Below are 19,196 nucleotides of genomic sequence, written 5' to 3' on the forward strand. Positions count from 1 at the left end.
AAAACTGCAAAACTAGAATTCTCATCCATTGCTAGTGGGAATAAAAAAATGATACAAGCGCTCTGGAAAACAGTTTCTCGTAAAGTTAAACACACTCTCGCCATATGACCCAGCAATCCTACTCCTAAGTATTTACCCGAGAGAAATACAATTTTATGTTTACATAAAAACTTGTACCCAAATGTTTACAGCAAACACTTGTACGCAAGTGTTTACTTTATAACTGCCCCAAACTAGAAACAACCCAGACGTCTTCAATGAGTTAATGGATAAACAAACAGTGGTATGTCCATACAATGTAATAATATTTCTCAATTAAAAGGAGCAAGCTGTTGATATACACAACACGGATGAATCTCAGAGCCATCATGCTGCGTGAAAGTAGTTGGTTTCGAAATGTTCCATTCTGTATGAGTCCATTTCTATGACTTTTTTGAAAAGACAAATCTGTAGTGATGAGAGAACAGATCAGTGGTTGTCAAGGACTTGGATGAGGGGGATGTGATTACAAAGGAGTAGAACAAGAGAGCTTTTGAGATGAAGAAACTGTTCTGTATTCTGACTGTAGCATTGTTCAGTTAATTAATTAATTAATTTTTTTGGCCATGCCAAAATTGTTTTTGGCCACACGTGGCTTGCAGGATCTCAGTTCCTCGACCAGGGATTGAACCTGGGCCACGGCACTGAAGGCCCTGAATCCTAACCACTAGGCCACCAGGGAACTCCATGCCTTGTTTAATTTATACAAGTGATATTTCACTGCAAAGGAAATTTCTTACTTTTTAAAAAAACGTAATGCAGGGCTTCCCTGATGGCGCAGTGGTTAAGAATCTGCCTGCCAATGCAGGGGACGCGGATTCAAGCCCTGGTCCGGGAAGATCCCACGAGCCGCGGAGCAGCTAAGCCCGTGTGCCACAACTACTGAGCCCACGTTCCACAACTACTGAAGCCCACGTGCCTAGAGCCCGTGCTTCACAACAAGAGAATCCACTGCAATGAGAAGCCCACGTACCGCAATGAAGAATAGCCCCTGCTTGCCGCAACTAGAGAAAGCCCGCGTGCAGCAATGAAGACCCAACGCAGCCAAAATAAATAAATAAACAAAACACCCCAAAAAACTCATCTCCCACTCTGACATCGCTGCCCCAAACGAGGATGTGCCCACCTGGCCACTATAACATCATTGACAAAAGAGAGGAATTTTCAAATTCTTCCTTTGTGCAGTGCCCATCCTTCCTAGACTTCTACCTCTTTTCTTGTCTACTCTCTAGAACTTACTTTTTTTTTCACGTCAGCACCAAGTTTCAGGTAATTGCTGCAGTTGATGGTGGTTAGTTTTGTTGTTGGAGAGGGGTGTGTGTGCATGTTTAGTGGACTTTGGTTCACTTCAATAAGCAGAAGACCCATAACCTCAAGTTGCCAGTCACATCTTATGGGTGCTGTTAAGTTGTAAAGCTGTTGCAAATAATGCCTGTCCCTGAAGTGCTGCTACCTTGACAGGGGAGATTATACGTTGTGTGGGAAACTGTAAGATATTGAAGCAAGGCTGGCAGATGTGCTGGGGCTATGCTGAGGGAGATCAGTGGGTGCCAGAGAAGTCAGAAAAGGTCTGCTGGAGTTGGTAGTGAGATGTCTACTGGGGCCCTCTGGGGTGGGTAGGTGGGAAGAGGAAATGGAATTTCAGGGAGGAAAGGACATGAACACAGGCAGCCCTGGAGGGAGCAATGAATATCACGTGTGATGATGGAGGCTCAATCCGGGTGGGTGAAGCACACGTACGGCAGGGTGATATGATGCTATTACTGTTACCTCCCCACGCCTCCATTCTTTGTACTAATTCTCTTGTCCCTTCTCCTCCAGTCAGTCAGTAGGCCTTTTACCCTAGAAATGCGAAGAGCCAGAAGTACCTTCATGTTCAGCCCTGAAATTTCAGAGTAGGCTATGTAAATTGAAGTTGATGTAATTCCAAAGGCCCAACTTTTGACTTGTTAGACTTGGAATTTTTAAGTTTCAGTCTAAGAACGAAGGCTTTATGGCATGGTTGTTTTGTTTGTCGTGGGATCTCAGTTCCCCGACCAGGGATTGAACCCCAGCCCTGGGCCCTCGGCATTGAGAGCGCAGAGTCCCAATCACTGGACCGCCAGGGAATTCCTATGGCCTGATTGTTGGAAAAAGAAAAAGTAGGTTTGAGAAGAATGTGTGATAGTGGTCCGTGTATGGTGGGTGATAAATTGTAGGGTCTAGGCCGCATCTCGTTCTCAAGTACCTTGGGAGAAAGCGAGTCTCTACGAAATTATCTTTTCTCCAGATCTTCAGGAATTTCATCACCTATATGGGATTCCTAGGCTGCTTTAGATTCCTGAAGGACCTCGGTGGGATCTGAGAGCAGTTGGAAGAGGCCCCGAAGTCGCTAAGAGGGATGGCAGAGCTTACAGGGCCCGCGCGGAGCCTGTGAATCCCCAGACAGGGTTGAAGATTTCCCCGTGGAAGCCAGCAGGAATGGAAGCTGAGAACCCAGGCATCAGTGAGAACCTGGACATGAGCAGCATGACAGGTGAAAACTAGACAGTCACCTCCTGCCCACCAGCACTATAGCAAAGCCCTGGGTGAGGAGAGTGGAAAGGAAAACAGGCCCTGAATTGACTGAACTTAGATCTGAAATGACTGAGAAAACCCTGGCGTGACTGAGTTTACTCAGACTGGTTACTCCACTAGGTAGAATGGGGGACTGTTATAAACAAAATCATCATAAAAAATAATATTTAAAAACAAAATTGTCATAAAAAGAAATGATATATTTAAATAGTTTATATTATATATTTAAAAATTAAGAAGGTCGGCACACGTGAGTTTGTGGACTGAGAAATTTGTACGTGCTGCGTAAAGCTCTTTGGCAGATGATAGATATAATTTTAAAAATACCAAAACAATTCACAGGCCAAATTGTTAAAAGTTATGGCTCTCCTCCATTTACTCACGAATGTCTTCTGCAACTGTCTTCAGTGCCATTAAGAAGCCAGTGTCCTATGGGAAACAGCTACTTGGCTTTTTCGGTTCGTTTTTTGTTTTTGATTTTGTGTTTTACCTCAAATGGTATTTACCAGTCAAGGCTCTGAATGCTTGTAATTTCCCAAATTTATATGTCCCCTCATTAAGTTAAAGTTGTATTTGTTGGTGTTTCCGCTCCCTCTTTAGAGAGATTCACCAAACTGACACAATGGAGAACTGGATGCCTGGGAACAAAGATAACGTAGTAGCTGGAGTGGGCCTTTAACTCAAAGAGTTAGTAAGAACTAGAGAACTTTCTAGAAAGAACTTGGCTGGACTATACTATGATCAGACTCCCCTGTCCTTTGTGGGAGGGGTCAACAGTTTGTATTAAAAGTCTCTCCTCCCACTCCCAGTGCAGTTTATTGTATGTCAGTTAAGCCTCAATAAGGCTGTTTTTTAAAAAAATGAGAAAAAGTCTGTTCCCCTTTACTCTACCTTTGCTCTATACAGCTCCTATATCACTGGAGTATTTTACAATAACATAGACTTCACGTATTCTTGAATAATAAGTTGAATAAATAAGCATAAGAATGTGAAAAAAGAATCTCCCCACCCAATAGTTTTTCACCAACATTCATCAGACCCTACTGAACCCCAGGTCCCTCCTAAGTTCCTTCTGTCCACTGAGGAGGCATTACGTAGTCAACAGAAAGGGGAAGGAATGATGTAAAGTGGACAAGGGACAAACAGGATAGAGGGAGATGGGGCCACTATAATTGAAGAATTTAGAGTCTGATTTTTCTCATTCTGCCACACCTCCCAGGGAAATATTAGAACCCCAAGGCAGGTGACGTTGGCCTTACAATTGGGTTGGGAGCGTTCTGGAGGAGGACAACATTAGCCTCTTGTCCAGCTAGCAAGACAAGGAAACCTATTAGAGTGAAAGGAAAACCAGACTTTAGGTCAAAACATCAGAGTTCTGGTCCTGGCTCTGCCCATAGCTACGTAAGTGTGAGAAATTCATTAAAGTTTTCGAGATCTTTGATTCCCTTTCTGCAAAATGTGTAGGTTGGAGGAGATGAATTTCAAGGGCCCTTTTAGCTCAATAATGCCACTTCTAGTTTTGAGGCATACACACATCACGGCAGAAACTTTATTAGAAATGTCAGATGCATCCACTGGGACTGTTCTTCAGGCTTCCACCTGCCCCTCAGCTTGCGGATGACCACTCAGAAGAGATGTCCCGTGACCCGGGACCCGAAGCACCTACTCAATGGACAAGCGCTTGCAGCGACAGCAGCAGCAGTAGCTCTAACCTCCAGACTGAAGTGTGAAGCCATGTGGCCCCACTTTCAACCTTTCGGGGAGAGACAGACCTGAGTGGACACGTTTCCTTCACCCACAGGGGCCCTACTGTAAAGATCCCAGACATCAGCCTGCAGCCATCTGCGGATGTACAGCCTTTGATCTCCAAAGGTGCGCTGAGGTCTCCTGTGGAACAAGGAGGGATGGGGAGACACATAGATGTTTTAGGAAATCAGAGGGGAGTCCACGCCTCCCTCATTCCTGGAACCCTGAGTGTCAGAACCTCTTGTGTTACACTCAGATGTCTGGTTTTCCAGCCTCTGAAACCATCAGATGTTCAGTTTACCTCCAGTGACCTGAAGTTTTCCTTGATAGCATTGATTTGTATCGTTGGGGCAGGAAAGGGAAGGAGCATTCAAACAGGACCCCAAAGCCAGACAGGTTGGGCAGCGGAGGTCTGTTGACCCTCTGGGAGCTGAAGGGGGAGAGAGAGGGACAATTAAGGCCGCGTCCGCCCCTGAGTTGCCTCCCCTTGCTGCCTTCTCTTCCTCCAGTCTTTCCTGCTGATGCCTCTCTACTCAAGGACTGTTACTACCACCTCCCCACCCCTCTCCAACTGATTTCTGTGCTGTCAGAACCCCATCCAACATGACTTCCAAACTCTGTGCTTAGGTGTGAAGATACAGATATGAAAAGGACACACAGTTCCTGCCAGCTAGGATCACTGCCTTGAAGGAAACAGACATGTAACTAATTACCATACAATTCAGTAGGCATTGTGTCCAAGGTCTAGTGGCAAAGAAATGGAGGACCACCTAAGTACCTAAAATAATTTTGGTTAGGTATTTTCCCAGAGCCGACGCCTGAGTGGAGATGGAGGAAGAACAGAGGTTAGCTATGTGAAAATGGGGGAGGGGGAGGAGGGAGGGGAGCAAGGGAAACAGTGAGGACCAAGGGCTGGAGGTGTGAGCCGGCTTGGTGGATTGGAGAATTGTGAGAAGTTGTGGTGTTGATACTCAGCTGGTAGGCACAGGTGGGACTGGACTGTTTTTTATAGCCAGCATCCATTCTGAGTGGTCAGTACCATCTCCACTGTTAAATATTTTGAATCCTAGCCCCAGGTAGAATACAGTAAATGAGAGAAGGAAGAGAAGGAAATGAGCTGAAAAGATAGGCGGGGCCAGATTTCTATAGGCCTTGAGGGCCAGCGGGGGAACTGGGCTGTGGCCACGCGGCAAAGGGGGAAGCGATGCTTGTTAGATGGATGATGCCACCACGCTGCTCAGACACCTCCACTGACATTGCTTAATAGACCCCAAACCCCATTTACACTCCAGACTTCACCGATGTCGCTCTGCTCGGAGCAGTGTTTCCAGACCTCAAGGTAACAATTTAGAAAAAGAAAGACAAGCCAAAGGTCTGAGGTCCTTTTGTGTATGGCGCACTTGGACCTAAGCAGAGGAAGCCCCGTTTTTTCAGGGCTGTATGGAGTTTCTCTCAGCACCCATCTCTCCCCTCCCAGGGTACCGTCAATCTCTTCTGTCCTCCATAACTCGTGTAAGTCCTCTTTGTTGTTGCAAAAGGAGTCCTCACAGTAGTTACTGTAGGAGACTGCGACTAGGCCAGGGGCTGGCGTGTGCTGGATAAACGTTATTGCCGGTGCCCCGTCTGAGGTGCAGCCCTTAGTGGCCAAAATTGCTGTCCTGGTCCCTTCTGTGAGACAAGAGGGAAGGAAAGTGGATGGGGGGCAGCGCCTGATGTTTGGCCTGGGGAAGGGGGAACCGCGTTAACATGGCCATAATCACCTTCCCCCCTGCCCCTGCCCCACCAGCCCAACGGCCTCTTTCTCATTTTACCAGCCTTAATCATCAGCACGGTTTCCTGGCACAATGCCCCATTGTCACAAGTCTCAGCTTTGTCTGTGGTCCAGTTAAATGTCTCTACTGGATCCGCTTCTAAGCCCACGAATGTACTCTTTTGACAACGCAAGTTTTGTGCCACTGGGGAGAAAATGAGATAAAGATAAGCACATGCCCTTCTCTGCGGGGCCCCAAACCACTCCTTTTTCACCAGAAATCCATCCTCCGTGACCCAGCTGCTCTCCCGCCACATCCCCAATACATACAGATCAAGGTCGGGGCTCCTAGGAGAAAGAGGAACAGTAAAACCTGGAAACGACAGGCTCCCATGGCTTCTCTTAGAGACGTTTGCGATCAGGATCTGTGATTTGATGGAGAAGAAGCTTTTCAACCACATGGAACGAGATTAAATCTAAGTTCTGGCAACAAGTACTGACTTCAGGGCAGAGTTTACGGGTATATAAAACGATGATCTCGGGCTTCCCTGGTGGCGCAGTGGTTGAGAGTCCACGGGTTCGTGCCCCGGTCCGGGAGGATCCCACGTGCCGCGGAGCGGCTGGGCCCGTGAGCCATGGCCGCTGAGCCCGTGCGTCCGGAGCCTGTGCTCCGCAACGGGAGAGGCCACAACAGTGAGAGGCCCGCGTACCGCAAAAAAAAATAAATAAAACGATGATCTCTAAAGTCAGTCTGTCCCGATCTAGCTTGTGAGTTTGGGCAAGTTAACTAGTTAACAAGCCTCAGTTTCCGTAGCTGTACTTCTCAGACTCAGCCGCCTATACCAAGGAGCTCAACAGCCCCATACCCTCCAACCTCTGGATCCGTAATCTGGCCCAAAGGGCCCTTCTCCCTCAGACTCCGGGGTCCAGGTTCAAACCTACGCTCTTTCGCGGCCCAAGAACCTCAGTCCCCAGCTCCCAACTTCATCAGAACCCAGGATTCTGAGATCTAAGCCCTGTTCTACCTAGGGATCTAGGAGTTTGGGTTCAGTCGCCTTTTCTGTCAGGACACATGATTCTGGGCACCCAGCTTCTCCCCCTCTCCGACCCAAGAGCGTAGGGCCCCGGCCCTCACCGCCCTCAGCTCCAGGAGTCCCGCACGCCCTGCCCACCCCCCCGCCCCCCTCCTCTCTTTCCTCAGGACCCAGGAATCTGGGCCCCCAGACACCCTTTTACTCTTTAAGGGACCAGAATTCCTCCTGGCTTCTATATGATCTCACAAGAATCTCCTTGTGCTGAAGGAACGCCCTGGAATGCTCCACTCGCCCAGCCGGTCCTCCGAGGCACGGAAGGTGGGGCCTGCTTCACCGGACAGATCACTCGAAGCTCCATTGGTCGATACGAAAGCATCTGGTGAGCTCATTGGATGAGCCTGGAGGAACGCCACACCCCATTGGCCTATCCCAGGCTGTCTTGCTAGTACGCATGCGCAGGACGCAGAGTGGGTGGCAAGCTGGGGGACCAAGAACTCGCTGGTCTTTGCCGCGCTAGGCCTGCAGGGCGGGGCGGGTGGTGCATCCCCGAATGGCCTTGCTTACACTTTTCTGTCTTTGGGTTATAGAATTCCTACTTCTCCAGCCACACTAGGAAGTCAAACCTTTGGCTTTCACCCACTGAACTTTTCTCCCTGTCCAAATTGCCTCGCATGTTTCCAGCCTGGCCCCTGACCCAGCACCCATCCAGTGGCCATAGCCACTGGAAGTCAACTTGGCCTCCTCACCTGTCACTTGCAGTGGTTCCTGCTTAGCCCAGGCCTCATCCTCTGAACACGTCATGGCACCAGCCTCCTCCGTGACCTTCTGGAAGGCTGAATAGGGTAATACGTGCTTTAGTGTTACTTCCGGCACCCCTGAATGACTGATTGCCATCGTATCTAACCCACGTGTCAGTGTCAGTACCATGAACACGTTGTGTCATTCAGATTTCTTGTTCGTGGCTGGAAAATCCTATTTCATATATATATATACACACACACACATATATATATATATGTGTATATATATATATATGTATATATATATAAGCTTTGCGATGTAACATGAAGTAGAGATGTCCTTTGTTCTTTCAGACTTGGTACTGTTTCTGTGAGTTCTATGGTATAAATGAATATTTATTTTTAATAGAGAAAAATGCCGCAATAAGAATGGTGTTGGTAAAACTCTAAATTTTGTGTAAAAATATATTAAGAGTTTTCAATTGGGGACTGCTAATATTAATATTATTATTAATATGGTTATTAGCATAAATATTAGGAACAGTTCATATGTACAGTAAGAGAGAGTTCTGGTCCCAAAGACCCTGTCTCTCAGGACCCAGGACTCTGAGCCGCCCTCCCTTCTTCTTGGGACTCAGGCCTCCAGCACTCACCTCCTCTGAGCTGTAACAGTATGTGGTTTTCCCGGGTCATTGTGTACCTATAGGTGTGGTGCAAGGTCTCAGGTCTTGGCCACAATTGCCAATGCAGGACCAATGGGTTAGGGGAAACTGGAGGGCAGAGAGGGTGGTAGGGAGCTGCACAGACACCTGCTTCAAGCTCCAGAATCTTGTCTCAGGGCCCTCATCCCTTCCCATGCTTCTGACTGGCACTCACCCTTCCTCTTCTGTCCTAGCCCCAAAGCGGGCTTCTAGCACCTGTAGTGAAGATCATCTTAAATAATCTCTTGGCCTGTTAATTAGTTTGCTGAGGCTGCCGTAACTAATACCACAGATTGAGAGGTTGAAAGTCCAAAATAAAGGTATCAGCAGGGTTGGTTCCTCCTGAGGGCTGTGAGGGAAAGATCTCTTCCAGACCTTTCTCGTTGGCTTGTAGATGGCTGTCTTCCTCTTGTGTGTTCACATCACCTTCCCTCTATGCATGTCTTTTTAAAATATATTTATTTATTTATTTTATTTTTGGCCGCGTCAGGTCTTAGTTGTGGCGCCTGGGCTCTTCGTTGCAGCCTGTGGGCTTCTCTTCTAGTTGTGGTGCGCGGGCTTAGTAGTTGCGGCTCTCTAGTTGCGGCATGTGGGCTCCAGAGCGCGTGGGCTCTGTAGTTGCGGCACACAGGCCCTTTAGTTGTGGCTCACATGCTCAGTAGTTGTGGCGCATGGGCTTAGTTGCTCTGCGGCACGTGGAATCTTAGTTCCTCTACCAGAGATCGAACCCACGTCCCCTGCATTGGAAGGTGGATTCTTAACCACTGGACCCCCAGGGAAGTCCCCTTCTATGCATGTCTGTGTCCAGATTTTCCCTTAGTATGAGGGTACCAGTTGGATTAGGTCCAACCCTAATGTCCTTGTTTTAACTTCATTACGCCTGTGAGGATCCTATTTCTAAATAAGGTCACTTTCTGAGGTAATGGAGGCTAGGACTTCAACATGTGAATGTGGGGGCAATACCACCCATAACAGCCTGTTAGACTTGTGTTACAGATGAAGCAGTGAATAGCGCTCCAGGGGTATCGTGCTACCATTTGGTAATTTCTTCTGTGTTAACGTCATTCCTGATGCAGCCTTTGCTTCCCACAGAGGCTACCTTGATGGCTGGTGAGGGAGGGTGTGAAGATGCAAGACTGAGGGGGTATCCCCGGAGCGAGTCAGGGGCTCAGAGGCTCACTCAGGGATTCCAAATAGGCCAGAACAGTGTCCCTGTTAACACAAGGTATATATAGTGCATCCCAGTGGGTCAGTTTGTAGGGGAAACGCCCCTTTTTACCCAAGCGTGCCCATCTGATTCTATTATGAGAAGAGTAAGGATCAGATATAGGTTCAGTTCTTGGGGGGCTGTAGGATTTCTCCTGCCTTCGGGCTTGCCCTGTCTTTGACATCTTTGAGTGATTCCACATCAAAGCATCTGGGAAGAAAGTGCCCCCTTTCTCAGCCTGTGTCTGTCCCTCCAAGTCACAGGCTTGGGAAGGTGATTCTTAAGTCACACTCCAGGTAACCTGGCCATAGAGTCCTTCCATCTCAGGTTTAGAAGGAACCTTGGAAGTGTAAGACCCCTTCCTCTATTCTTCTCCCCATTTCTGTTTATATACCTGTAGGGACCTTTCACCACCACCCCTGTGGGAGAAGTGGCCCTGCCATTTTGGTGTGAGAGAAATCCCTAGATCTTTCTTAGCCTCAGCTGATCTCTTTTCCTTTCTGAGCCTCAGTTTCCTCATCTGGAAAATGAGAAGGTTAGTCTAGAGCAATGGTTGGCAAGTTATTTGTGACATTGTATGGAAAATAAAATGAAAACAAAATGAATCGAATGGCTCACCTATAGTGAGGACTTTTTTTTCTTTTTTAAACACTAACGGGACCATCATTGTTCACCTGGATTATTGCAATACGTGCTGCCCTTGCCCCACTTCAGTCTATTCCCCTCTTGGTATCAGAGTGATCTGGTAAATATAAGTCAGATTCCCGTTTTACCCCAAGAGAGAGTCTAAGTCCTTACGATGGTCTCTAATGCCCTACTGTGTCCCCACGTCCTGTTCTGCCCTCCCTCATTCGTTCTGCTCCGCCCACACTGGCCTCCAGGCTGTTCCAGGAACGCATGGCCGGCACACACTGACCTCAGGGCCTTTGCATATGCTCCTCCAGCTCTCTGAAACCATCCACCTTACACCCACTTCCTCCCTTCATTCATGTCTCTGTTATAACATCACTCTTTGCTGACTCTTGTTTAGAAGAACAGCAGCCATGTCAGTCTCTGACCCCTTGCTCTGCCTGAGTTTCTTCTGAGCACTTATCATTGCCTGACATATTATTTGTCTATATTTATTTCTATGTTCATTGACTACTTTCCCCAACAAGAAGGTAAGCTCCACAAAGGCAGGGGGTTTGGTTTTGATTTGTTTATTCCCTGGTGTATCTCTGGCATCTACGACAGAGCATGGTAATAGAAGGGGCTTGTTAAATAAATACACATCACATTGGGGAATGAGGCTCAAGGAGATGGTGACGCTCAAAAGCTGGGACTAGCACCCATGTCTCTGATTCAGACACTAGGCTTTTAACTGCTGGGCTCTTCCTGACTGTGCCAACCCACCGTTCTCACTGGGACCACCACCCCTTATGGGGACAGTCAAGGCCACTCATGTTTCAGCCCTTCAGTTCTACTTCAGTATGGGCTCTTGCTGTGGCCTATCTTGAGCAATCTATATGTGCTTGTACCCAGCCCTCTCTGACCCGCAGGCCTTCACAGGAGCTGTTCTATCACCCTGGGATGCCCTTCTGTCCTCTACTTATTCCCTGACATCGTGCACACCTCCCCCTCTGTCTCCTGGTCTTCCTGATGCTCAGTAAATATTTGCTAAACTGTTGATGTCCAAAGTGTTTTGTCTATGCCTTTGTATTAGGAATTTTTGCTTCATGGTACAATGGCTGTGTGTGTGCGTGTGTGTCTGTGTGTCCATGTGAGTTTGTGTGTACGCTTCTGTACATGTACATGTCCGTGTCTCTGTGTGCATGTGTGTGTCTGCATGTTTCTTTGTGTGTACATGCCTGTGTCTATGTGTATGTTATGTGTACATGTATGGCTGTATGTGTAGACCATGTCTGGGTGTATTTATATGTGTGTCTGGTTCCTTCCAACTGTGTCTCATCCATCCCTGTGTACCCAGGGATTGTAAATGCTTGCTACTATATAAAGCTCCTATAAACATTCATATAAAAAGACCTTGCTTGGACATATATTCTCATTTTCTAGGGTAAGTGTAGAACTGCTGGGGCATAGGGTAGGTGCATAGTAGGTTTTATAAGGAATTCCCAGACCTTCTTCCAAAGTGGTCGCACAGTTTTACACTTTCACCAACAATGTAGGAGAATTCCAGTTGCTCCACATTCTTGCTAACCCATGGTTTTGTCAGACTTTTAACCATTCTAGAGGGTGTGTAGTAGTATCTCATTATGCTTTTAATTAGCATTTCTCTGATAATGAAAAATGTTGAGTAACTTTTCATGTGCTAATTAACTATCTGTATACCTTTATTAGCAAAGTGTCAGTTCAAATCACTGGCCCATTTAAACCTGGGTTATTTGACATGAAAGGATGCTCAACATCATTAATCATTAGAGAAATGCAAATCAAAACTACAATGAGGTATCACCTCACACCGGTCAGAATGGCCATCATCAAAAAGTCTACAAACAATAAATGCTTTAGAGGGTGTGGAGAAAAGGGAAGCCTCTTGCACTGTTGGTGGGAATGTAAATTGATACAGCCACTATGGAGAACAGTATGGAGATTCCTTAAAAATCTAAAAGTAGAACTACCATGTGACCCAGCAATCCCACTACTGGGCATATACCCTGAGAAAACCATAATTCGAAAAGAGTCATGTACCACAATGTTCATCGCAGCACTATTTACAATAGCCAGGATGTGGAAGCAACCTAAGTGTCCATGGACAGATGAATGGATAAAGACGATGTGGCACATATATACAATGGAATATTACTCAGCCATAAAAAGAAATGAAATTGAGTTATTTGTAGTGATGTGGATGGACCTAGAATCTGTCATACAGAGTGAAGTAAGTCAGAAAGAGAAAAACAAATACCGTATGCTAACACATATATATGGAATCTAAAAAAAAAAAAAAGGTTCTGATGAACCTAGGGGCAGGACAGGAATAAAGGTACAGACATAAAGAATGGACTTGAGGACAGGGGGAGGGGGAAGGGTAAGCTGGGACGAAGTGAGAGAGTAGCATAGACATATATACACTACCAAATGTAAAACAGATAGCTGGTGGGAAGCAGCCGCATAGCACAGGGAGATCAGCTCGGTGCTTTGTGACCGCCTAGAGGGGTGGGATAGGGAGGGTGGGAGGGAGACGCAAGAAGGAGGGGATAGGGGGATATATGTATACATATAGCTGATTCATTTTGTTTACAGCAGAAACTAACACAACGCTGTAAAGCAATTATACTCCAATAAAGGTGTTAAAAAGAAAACGGAGTTATTTGCCATTTTATTATTGCATTATAAGAATGCTTCATGTTTTCAGTATACGTGTTGCAAGTATTTTCTTTCAGTCTGGGACTTGTCTTTTTACTGTTAAGAAAATGGTATCTTTTGAAGAGAAGAAGTTTTTCATTTTGAGAAAGCCCAATTTATCAGTTTTTTTCATGACTCATGTTTTTTTGGTGTTCAGTACAAAAATGTCACTTACCCTAAGGTCACAAAAAAATTTTTTGCTCTGTTTTTTTCTAGAAGATTTATCATTTTGCCTTTGCATTTAGGTTTATGATCCATTTTGAGTTCATTTTTGTGAATGGTGTGAGGTAAGGATTGAGGTTTATTTTCTCCCTAAATCCACCAGTTCTAGAATCCTTTGTAGAAAAGATTGTCCTTTCTCATTAAATTACTTTCATACCCTTAGATGAAAATCAATTGATCATATGCATATACATTTCTGGACTCTACTCTGTTCTGTTTAACATATACATCTAGATAATATCACACTCTGTTGATCACTGTATTTTTTTAAATTTTATTTATTTATTTTTGGCTGCGTTGGGTCTTCGTTGCTACACGAGGGCTTTCTCTAGTTGCAGTGAGCTGAGGGGGGGCTACTCTTCGTTGCAGTGCACGGGCTTCTCGCTGTGGTGGCTTCTCTTGTTGCGGAGCGTGGGCTCTAAGTGCACGGGCTTCAGTAGTTGTGGCACGTGGGCTCAGTAGTTGTGGCGCATGGGTTTAGTTGCTTCGCAGTATGTGGGATCTTCCCGGACCAGGGCTCGAACCCGCGTCCCCTGCACTGGCAGGCAGATTCTTAACCACTGCGCCACCAGGGAAGTCCCAGATCACTGTGTTTCTGTAGTAGACTTAAAATCAGATAGTGTAAATCCTCCAACTTTCTTCTACTTTTGTAAAACTGTCTTAGCTATTATAGGGCCTTTCCACTTCATCATAAATTTTAGAATCAGCTTGTCAGCCACTACAAAAGGCTTGCTAAACTTTTGATTGGAATTAGAATTTTATTTTAATTGATTTGAATTGCATTGAATATGTACGTCAATGTGGCAGAATTGATATCGTCACAATATTGAGTCCTCCAATCCATGAACATGATATCTCTCTTCACTCATCTAACACTTCGTTCACTTCTGTTTAGCTATACTCACTAGATTTCAGTGTACAAGTCTTCCACATATTTTGTTAAATTTATTATTTGATATTTTATGTGTGTAGATGCCTTTGCAAGTGGTATTTTTAAATACTTCACTTTCCAGTTGTTCATTGCTAATTATAGGAATATTTAAGAGTATAGAATAGAGAATAATATAGAATAGTTAAGCTCTGTTAACATGGGTATAGGATAGACTTTACTCTAGGGCTGGTTTAGCTCTACTCATAAATTATAGCTTTTCTGGGGTCTCCACTGAATGTCCTATGTGTTCAATAAGGTCTCTCTGCCTGGCTTATTGAAATTGGAATGTTTTCTCTTTCCGTGTGAGCTTTGGACATTGTTCCATATATAGCCCCCTGGAAGGTTATTTTAAGTTTGTTTGCATGCAAACTCACAAGCTGAAATAAGGGGTTTTATCTCTATTCTAAATTGCCTGTATCTGCTCACTTAACCCTGATCAGGGAGACACGGCATTTTTATTTGTGTGTTTTAAATTAATTTTTGGCATTGTGAAGATGGCCCTAACCCACCTCTAAATAAAGTAACCCTAAGCGGGCATTTTAACGAGAGTTAGTGTGGGTTTAAAATGTTAATTATTGATGTAAATAAAGTAAATCTTCCTTTGGGTTCAGTTTTTAAAGCCATCAGTAAAGATTCTTAATAGTGACAGTGACAAAGAGGTGAAAGGGGAGTCGATGAATTCATTCACCTTTGCCCTCAAGTAATTAAGATCCCAAAGTGGTCAGAGGTTCTTTGACTGAATGAAGTGTTCTCAGGTCCCTGAAACTCAGGGAGCGGAAGAGAATTCTGCAAAATGCCAGGCCTCTGTGTCAAGAGACAGCTACAGAAAACAGAACCACCTCTTCATCTGAAAATCTGTTATAGGTGATGTATGGGGCAGGTTGTTTAATGGCTACAAATTCCTCCCATCCCTTTTTAAGTGTCTTTGCTGCTCTTGCCATCCAAAGGCAGAGTCTTGTTTCTCCATCCCTTAAAGCTAGGTGGCGCCACGTGACTTGTTTTGGCCAATGGGACATTAGCAAACACGAAGCGCTCGCACATTGGGGTTTCCCCTGTTTTGCTGCCTGGAGACCATCACTTAAAGAAACATGGATTAACACTGGGCACGAGAAACCACATAGAGAGGCCTAGCTCACAACCAGCACCAACCGGCCCGGTTCTAGTTGATGACCCATAGAATTGTGAACAGATCAAATGGCTGTTGTTTTAAGTGACCATTTGTGATGGTTTGGAAGGTATCAGTAGATAACTCACATAATACGTTGTCGCAAACCCGTGTCCGTTTGTGGCTAGACCTGCGGAAAATAGCGTTAAAGAAAAATCTCATGTGACAAATCTCAGATGTGACCACTGAATGTTATTCTTGCTAGCGAGGCCGAGCTATTGGACAGGTTGGGTGGAAGTCAAATAGAATGGTTTAAAAGGAAGTACAGATAGGAGCTTCTATTCAACTTAAGCCTGAATTTGGCATTAAAAATTAGCAATCGGTTCTTGGCTGGGGTCATAACATAAATTTGAGTTTCCTAATTAATCTTTCTCATTGGAAAGTTTTTAAGAGGTACAGGGGATTCCCTGGTGGTCCAGTGGTTAGGACTAGGTGCTTTCACTGCCGAGGACCTGGGTTTGATCCCTGGAGGGGGAACTAAGATTCCGCAAGCCTCGCCCGTTTGGCCAAAAAAAAGGTACAAAAAGTCAGACCAAATATATGCCTCTGGTCACCTGAGCTGTACAGTTTGTCTCATCTGATTGGTCAGCGGCTGGTGCACATCATAGGAAAATTTTGTCTTTTGTATACCTGGCTCCAGTTTCTTATTTTGTGTTAGCTTTCAGTGGCCCGCACCCATTGCTTTTTCTTTTACCACTGTTCTTCCACCAGGAGAATCCAGCCTTCTTGTATCTTGGGAACTGTAAGTGTTGGTCATCTTGGGTGACTTCTCAAGCCATAATAGGGAGACCCACGGTGCCGATGGCGTCAGTGCTCACACACCACACACCTTGGATACTGAGGTACACATGCTTTGGGCAGTGACCAAACTTGGTCCCCTGCTCACACACCCAGAGGTGAGGGCTCCCTGACAGGTTCAGATCTGGAAGGGAGGATAAGAATCTATTCTTTAAGAATCGAGAGCTCAGGGGATCCTTGAGGGCTCTCAGGGCAGGGTATGGCCAAGCCCACGTGTGCATACTCCCCGGCTCTCTCTGGGGTGTGCGCAGTGCTGTGCTGGGACTAACTCCACCCGGTTCATGAGAGCCAATGTTGACATTTTCAGGAATTTTGCAAGCCAGTTGCTAAACGCAGCCACTATTAAAAATTAAATTATGTCAACTTACAACTAAATTATATTAAAACAAAGGTAACAAATACTCAAAAATCGTCACTTCCTAAATTATCGTTCTACATTTCACTATTATCTATGTTCTGTTTATAGATTATAGATATTATATTTGTATAGTAGAAATAATGGTTGTTCATGGGCATTTCTTCCCAACTCCACGGGCAGGGACATCGTGGTAGCTTGAAATCAGCCACAGTGGGAGTATTTATACTATGGGCATTGGCAAATGCTACAGATCAGAGCTTTTATTTCTCCCTTCAGGGAAGCAGTTGTTCAACATTTACCAGCACACCACGAGTGTGCATGGCCTTGTGTTCAAGCGTAGATTTATGTAGAAGGGAGCTCTCTCCCCCTGTTTCATTATTGAGCCTTTTCATACCAGTTATACATCTATGAAGTGCATGGCACCCCCTAGATGTAGAGCATTTGTGCAATGCACAGCATGACCTCTGCAATGGTCACGGTGGTCCTGACTCTTTGTTATATGTTGTCACAGTGATATGTTTAAAATACATGAGGGAGTTCCCTGGTGGCCTAGTGGTTAGGATTCTGGGCTTTCACTGCTGGACCCAGATTCAGTAGCTGGTCAGGGAACTGAGATCCTGCAAGCCATGCAGCGCAGCACCCCCCAAAAAGGTTAAAAAAAATAAAATGATTACTCCCAACTCCTGCACAATCCTTTGTGGTTTCCCTGGATCCAACCTTAACAGTTGTAAGCAGTACTTCCTTTAATAAATTCTACTCAAGTTACCCAGTTTGGGGATACCATTCATTTCCTGCTGGGACCCTGACCAACTCAGTAATTAGAATAAGCAGTGTCACCCAGAAAGAGACCAACAAAACTGTATTCTGGGATTAGGTTTCCACCACAGGGAAACCCACACAGAGAGAACCACCTTGATGGGGCACAGGTGAGATGAGGCCTATGGAAATTTCACAGTTGCTCAAATTGTTGCCGAGTCCAAGCTCGCTCTGCTTGCCGCACAACGGGCCAGTACATCAGAGACGAGGTATTGAGGCAAGGAATACAACTTTATTTGGAAAGCCAGGAGACTGAGAAGATGGTGGACTAGGGTCCCCCCAAAAACCATCTTATCAGGGTCTGGATGAGGCAGGAGATAGATGGGCTCCTGGGGAGACATTTACAACTGGCCTCTTGTTCACACTTCCTGGGGTGAGAAGAAGATGGGCTCCAGGCCAGACATTCATTCCCAGCCCCCTGTTTACATTTCCTGAAGCAAGAGACAAACGGGCTCCAGGACTACATATTTATGACGGGACCCCTGTCTATATTTCGAGATCTGCACCTCAATATAAAAACCAGCAACAGAAATAGGGTAAATAACTAGACATTGGACATTTTTATGGCAGGGACAGAGTGGGACTAAACCCTGTTAAAAGATCAAGAGGGGCTTCCCTGGTGGCGCAGTGGTTGAGAATCTGCCCGCTAATGCAGGGGACACGGGTTCGAGCCCTGATCTGGGAAGATCCCACGTGCCGCGGAGCAACTAGGCCCGTGAGCCACAACTACTGAGCCTGCGCGTCTGGAGCCTGTGCTCTGCAACAAGAGAGGCCGCGACAGTGAGAGGCCCGCGCACCGCGATGAGGAGTGGCCCCTGCTCTCCGCAACTAGAGAAAGCCCTCGCACAGAAACGAAGACCCCACACAGCCAAAAATAAATAAATAAATTTTAAAAAACAAACTAATTTGACTTATTAAAAAAAAGAAAAAGATCAAGAGGTCATACATTTCCCATCCTCGGGGCAAGGGAAACATTGCACATGCGCAGAAGGGCTCCTTGGGGGTCAAAAAGGAGGAGGCACCACCCCATAATATGTGATGCTAAGGCTGTCCACCGGCCTCTGGGCTGTAATCCATCTGGGAAAAAAGTTGTGCACTCGTGTTGGGGAGGGTCCTAGGACAGGTCAGGTGTGGAAAAAGAAACCAGATAATTGGCCAGAGGGTAAACAGAGACCCGGAAGAACTGCCCTGTATAAGTGACTTAACCGCGTCTCTACTGCGCTCCTCCTCATTGGGGGGATGCCCACACCCTTTCTTTCTGGGTGTGCATCTCTGCCTTGCTTCTGTCTTAACTAAATAGTTTCTCTGTGTGCTCTCCCACCTGTTGTGCTATGTCTCTAATAATAAACTTTGTACCTGTGTTTACAGTTTTTGCCTCCGTGAGATATGCATTTTTCACTGAGGGCAAGAGCCAGGGGGTGTGGTGGCTAGGATTCCTGGTTTCATCCAGGCAACCCAGGTTCAATTCCTGGGCAGGGAATTAAGATCTCGCTTTACACCACCACTCACAGCTGCCTCTCCGAGATCTTGGATGCCAGTTTCTTTTATAGAATCAGAGAGGGAAGTAAAGTAAAAAGGCAGAATAGAGAGGGAGAGGCGGGGAGGAAGTAAAGTAAAAAGGGCCATCAGTCTTGCAAAACATCTCCTGGAATGGCCATCCTTGGGGAGAGGACGTGTTAATTTCTTTCTTGCAGCCATTTACAGGCGGGTAGTGTTCCCTGAGGCAGGCCATTATGTATGATTATAATAACAAAAGCAAGGAAAAGCAAAGCCTAAAGTCAAAGAAAC

General features: G+C 45.8%; 1 protein-coding gene and 1 long non-coding RNA gene across 2 annotated transcripts in view; one reads left to right on the forward strand and one right to left on the reverse strand.

The window, feature by feature from the left end:
- LOC112415539 (uncharacterized) overlaps nt 1-19,196 on the forward strand; it is a 58,233-nt gene that overhangs the window by 20,328 nt on the left and 18,709 nt on the right. Inside the window, exon 2 of the long non-coding RNA XR_003006324.1 lies at nt 7,393-7,504. This is a non-coding gene — a long non-coding RNA (uncharacterized LOC112415539). The remainder of the gene's footprint in view (nt 1-7,392; nt 7,505-19,196) is intronic.
- Nucleotides 2,313-6,694, reverse strand: TEX101 (testis expressed 101). The gene is made up of 4 exons (XM_024768585.1): nt 6,153-6,694; nt 5,824-6,006; nt 4,643-4,771; nt 2,313-4,482 (listed from the first exon to the last, which is right to left on the reverse strand). Exons 1-4 carry the CDS (start codon nt 6,550-6,552, stop codon nt 4,262-4,264), a joined length of 933 nt encoding a protein of 310 aa, XP_024624353.1. The 5' UTR covers nt 6,553-6,694; the 3' UTR covers nt 2,313-4,261.

The sequence above is a fragment of the Neophocaena asiaeorientalis genome, unplaced genomic scaffold, assembly GCF_003031525.2.
Source record: "Neophocaena asiaeorientalis asiaeorientalis breed wild unplaced genomic scaffold, Neophocaena_asiaeorientalis_V1.1 scaffold629, whole genome shotgun sequence".
Taxonomy (NCBI): domain Eukaryota; kingdom Metazoa; phylum Chordata; class Mammalia; order Artiodactyla; family Phocoenidae; genus Neophocaena; species Neophocaena asiaeorientalis.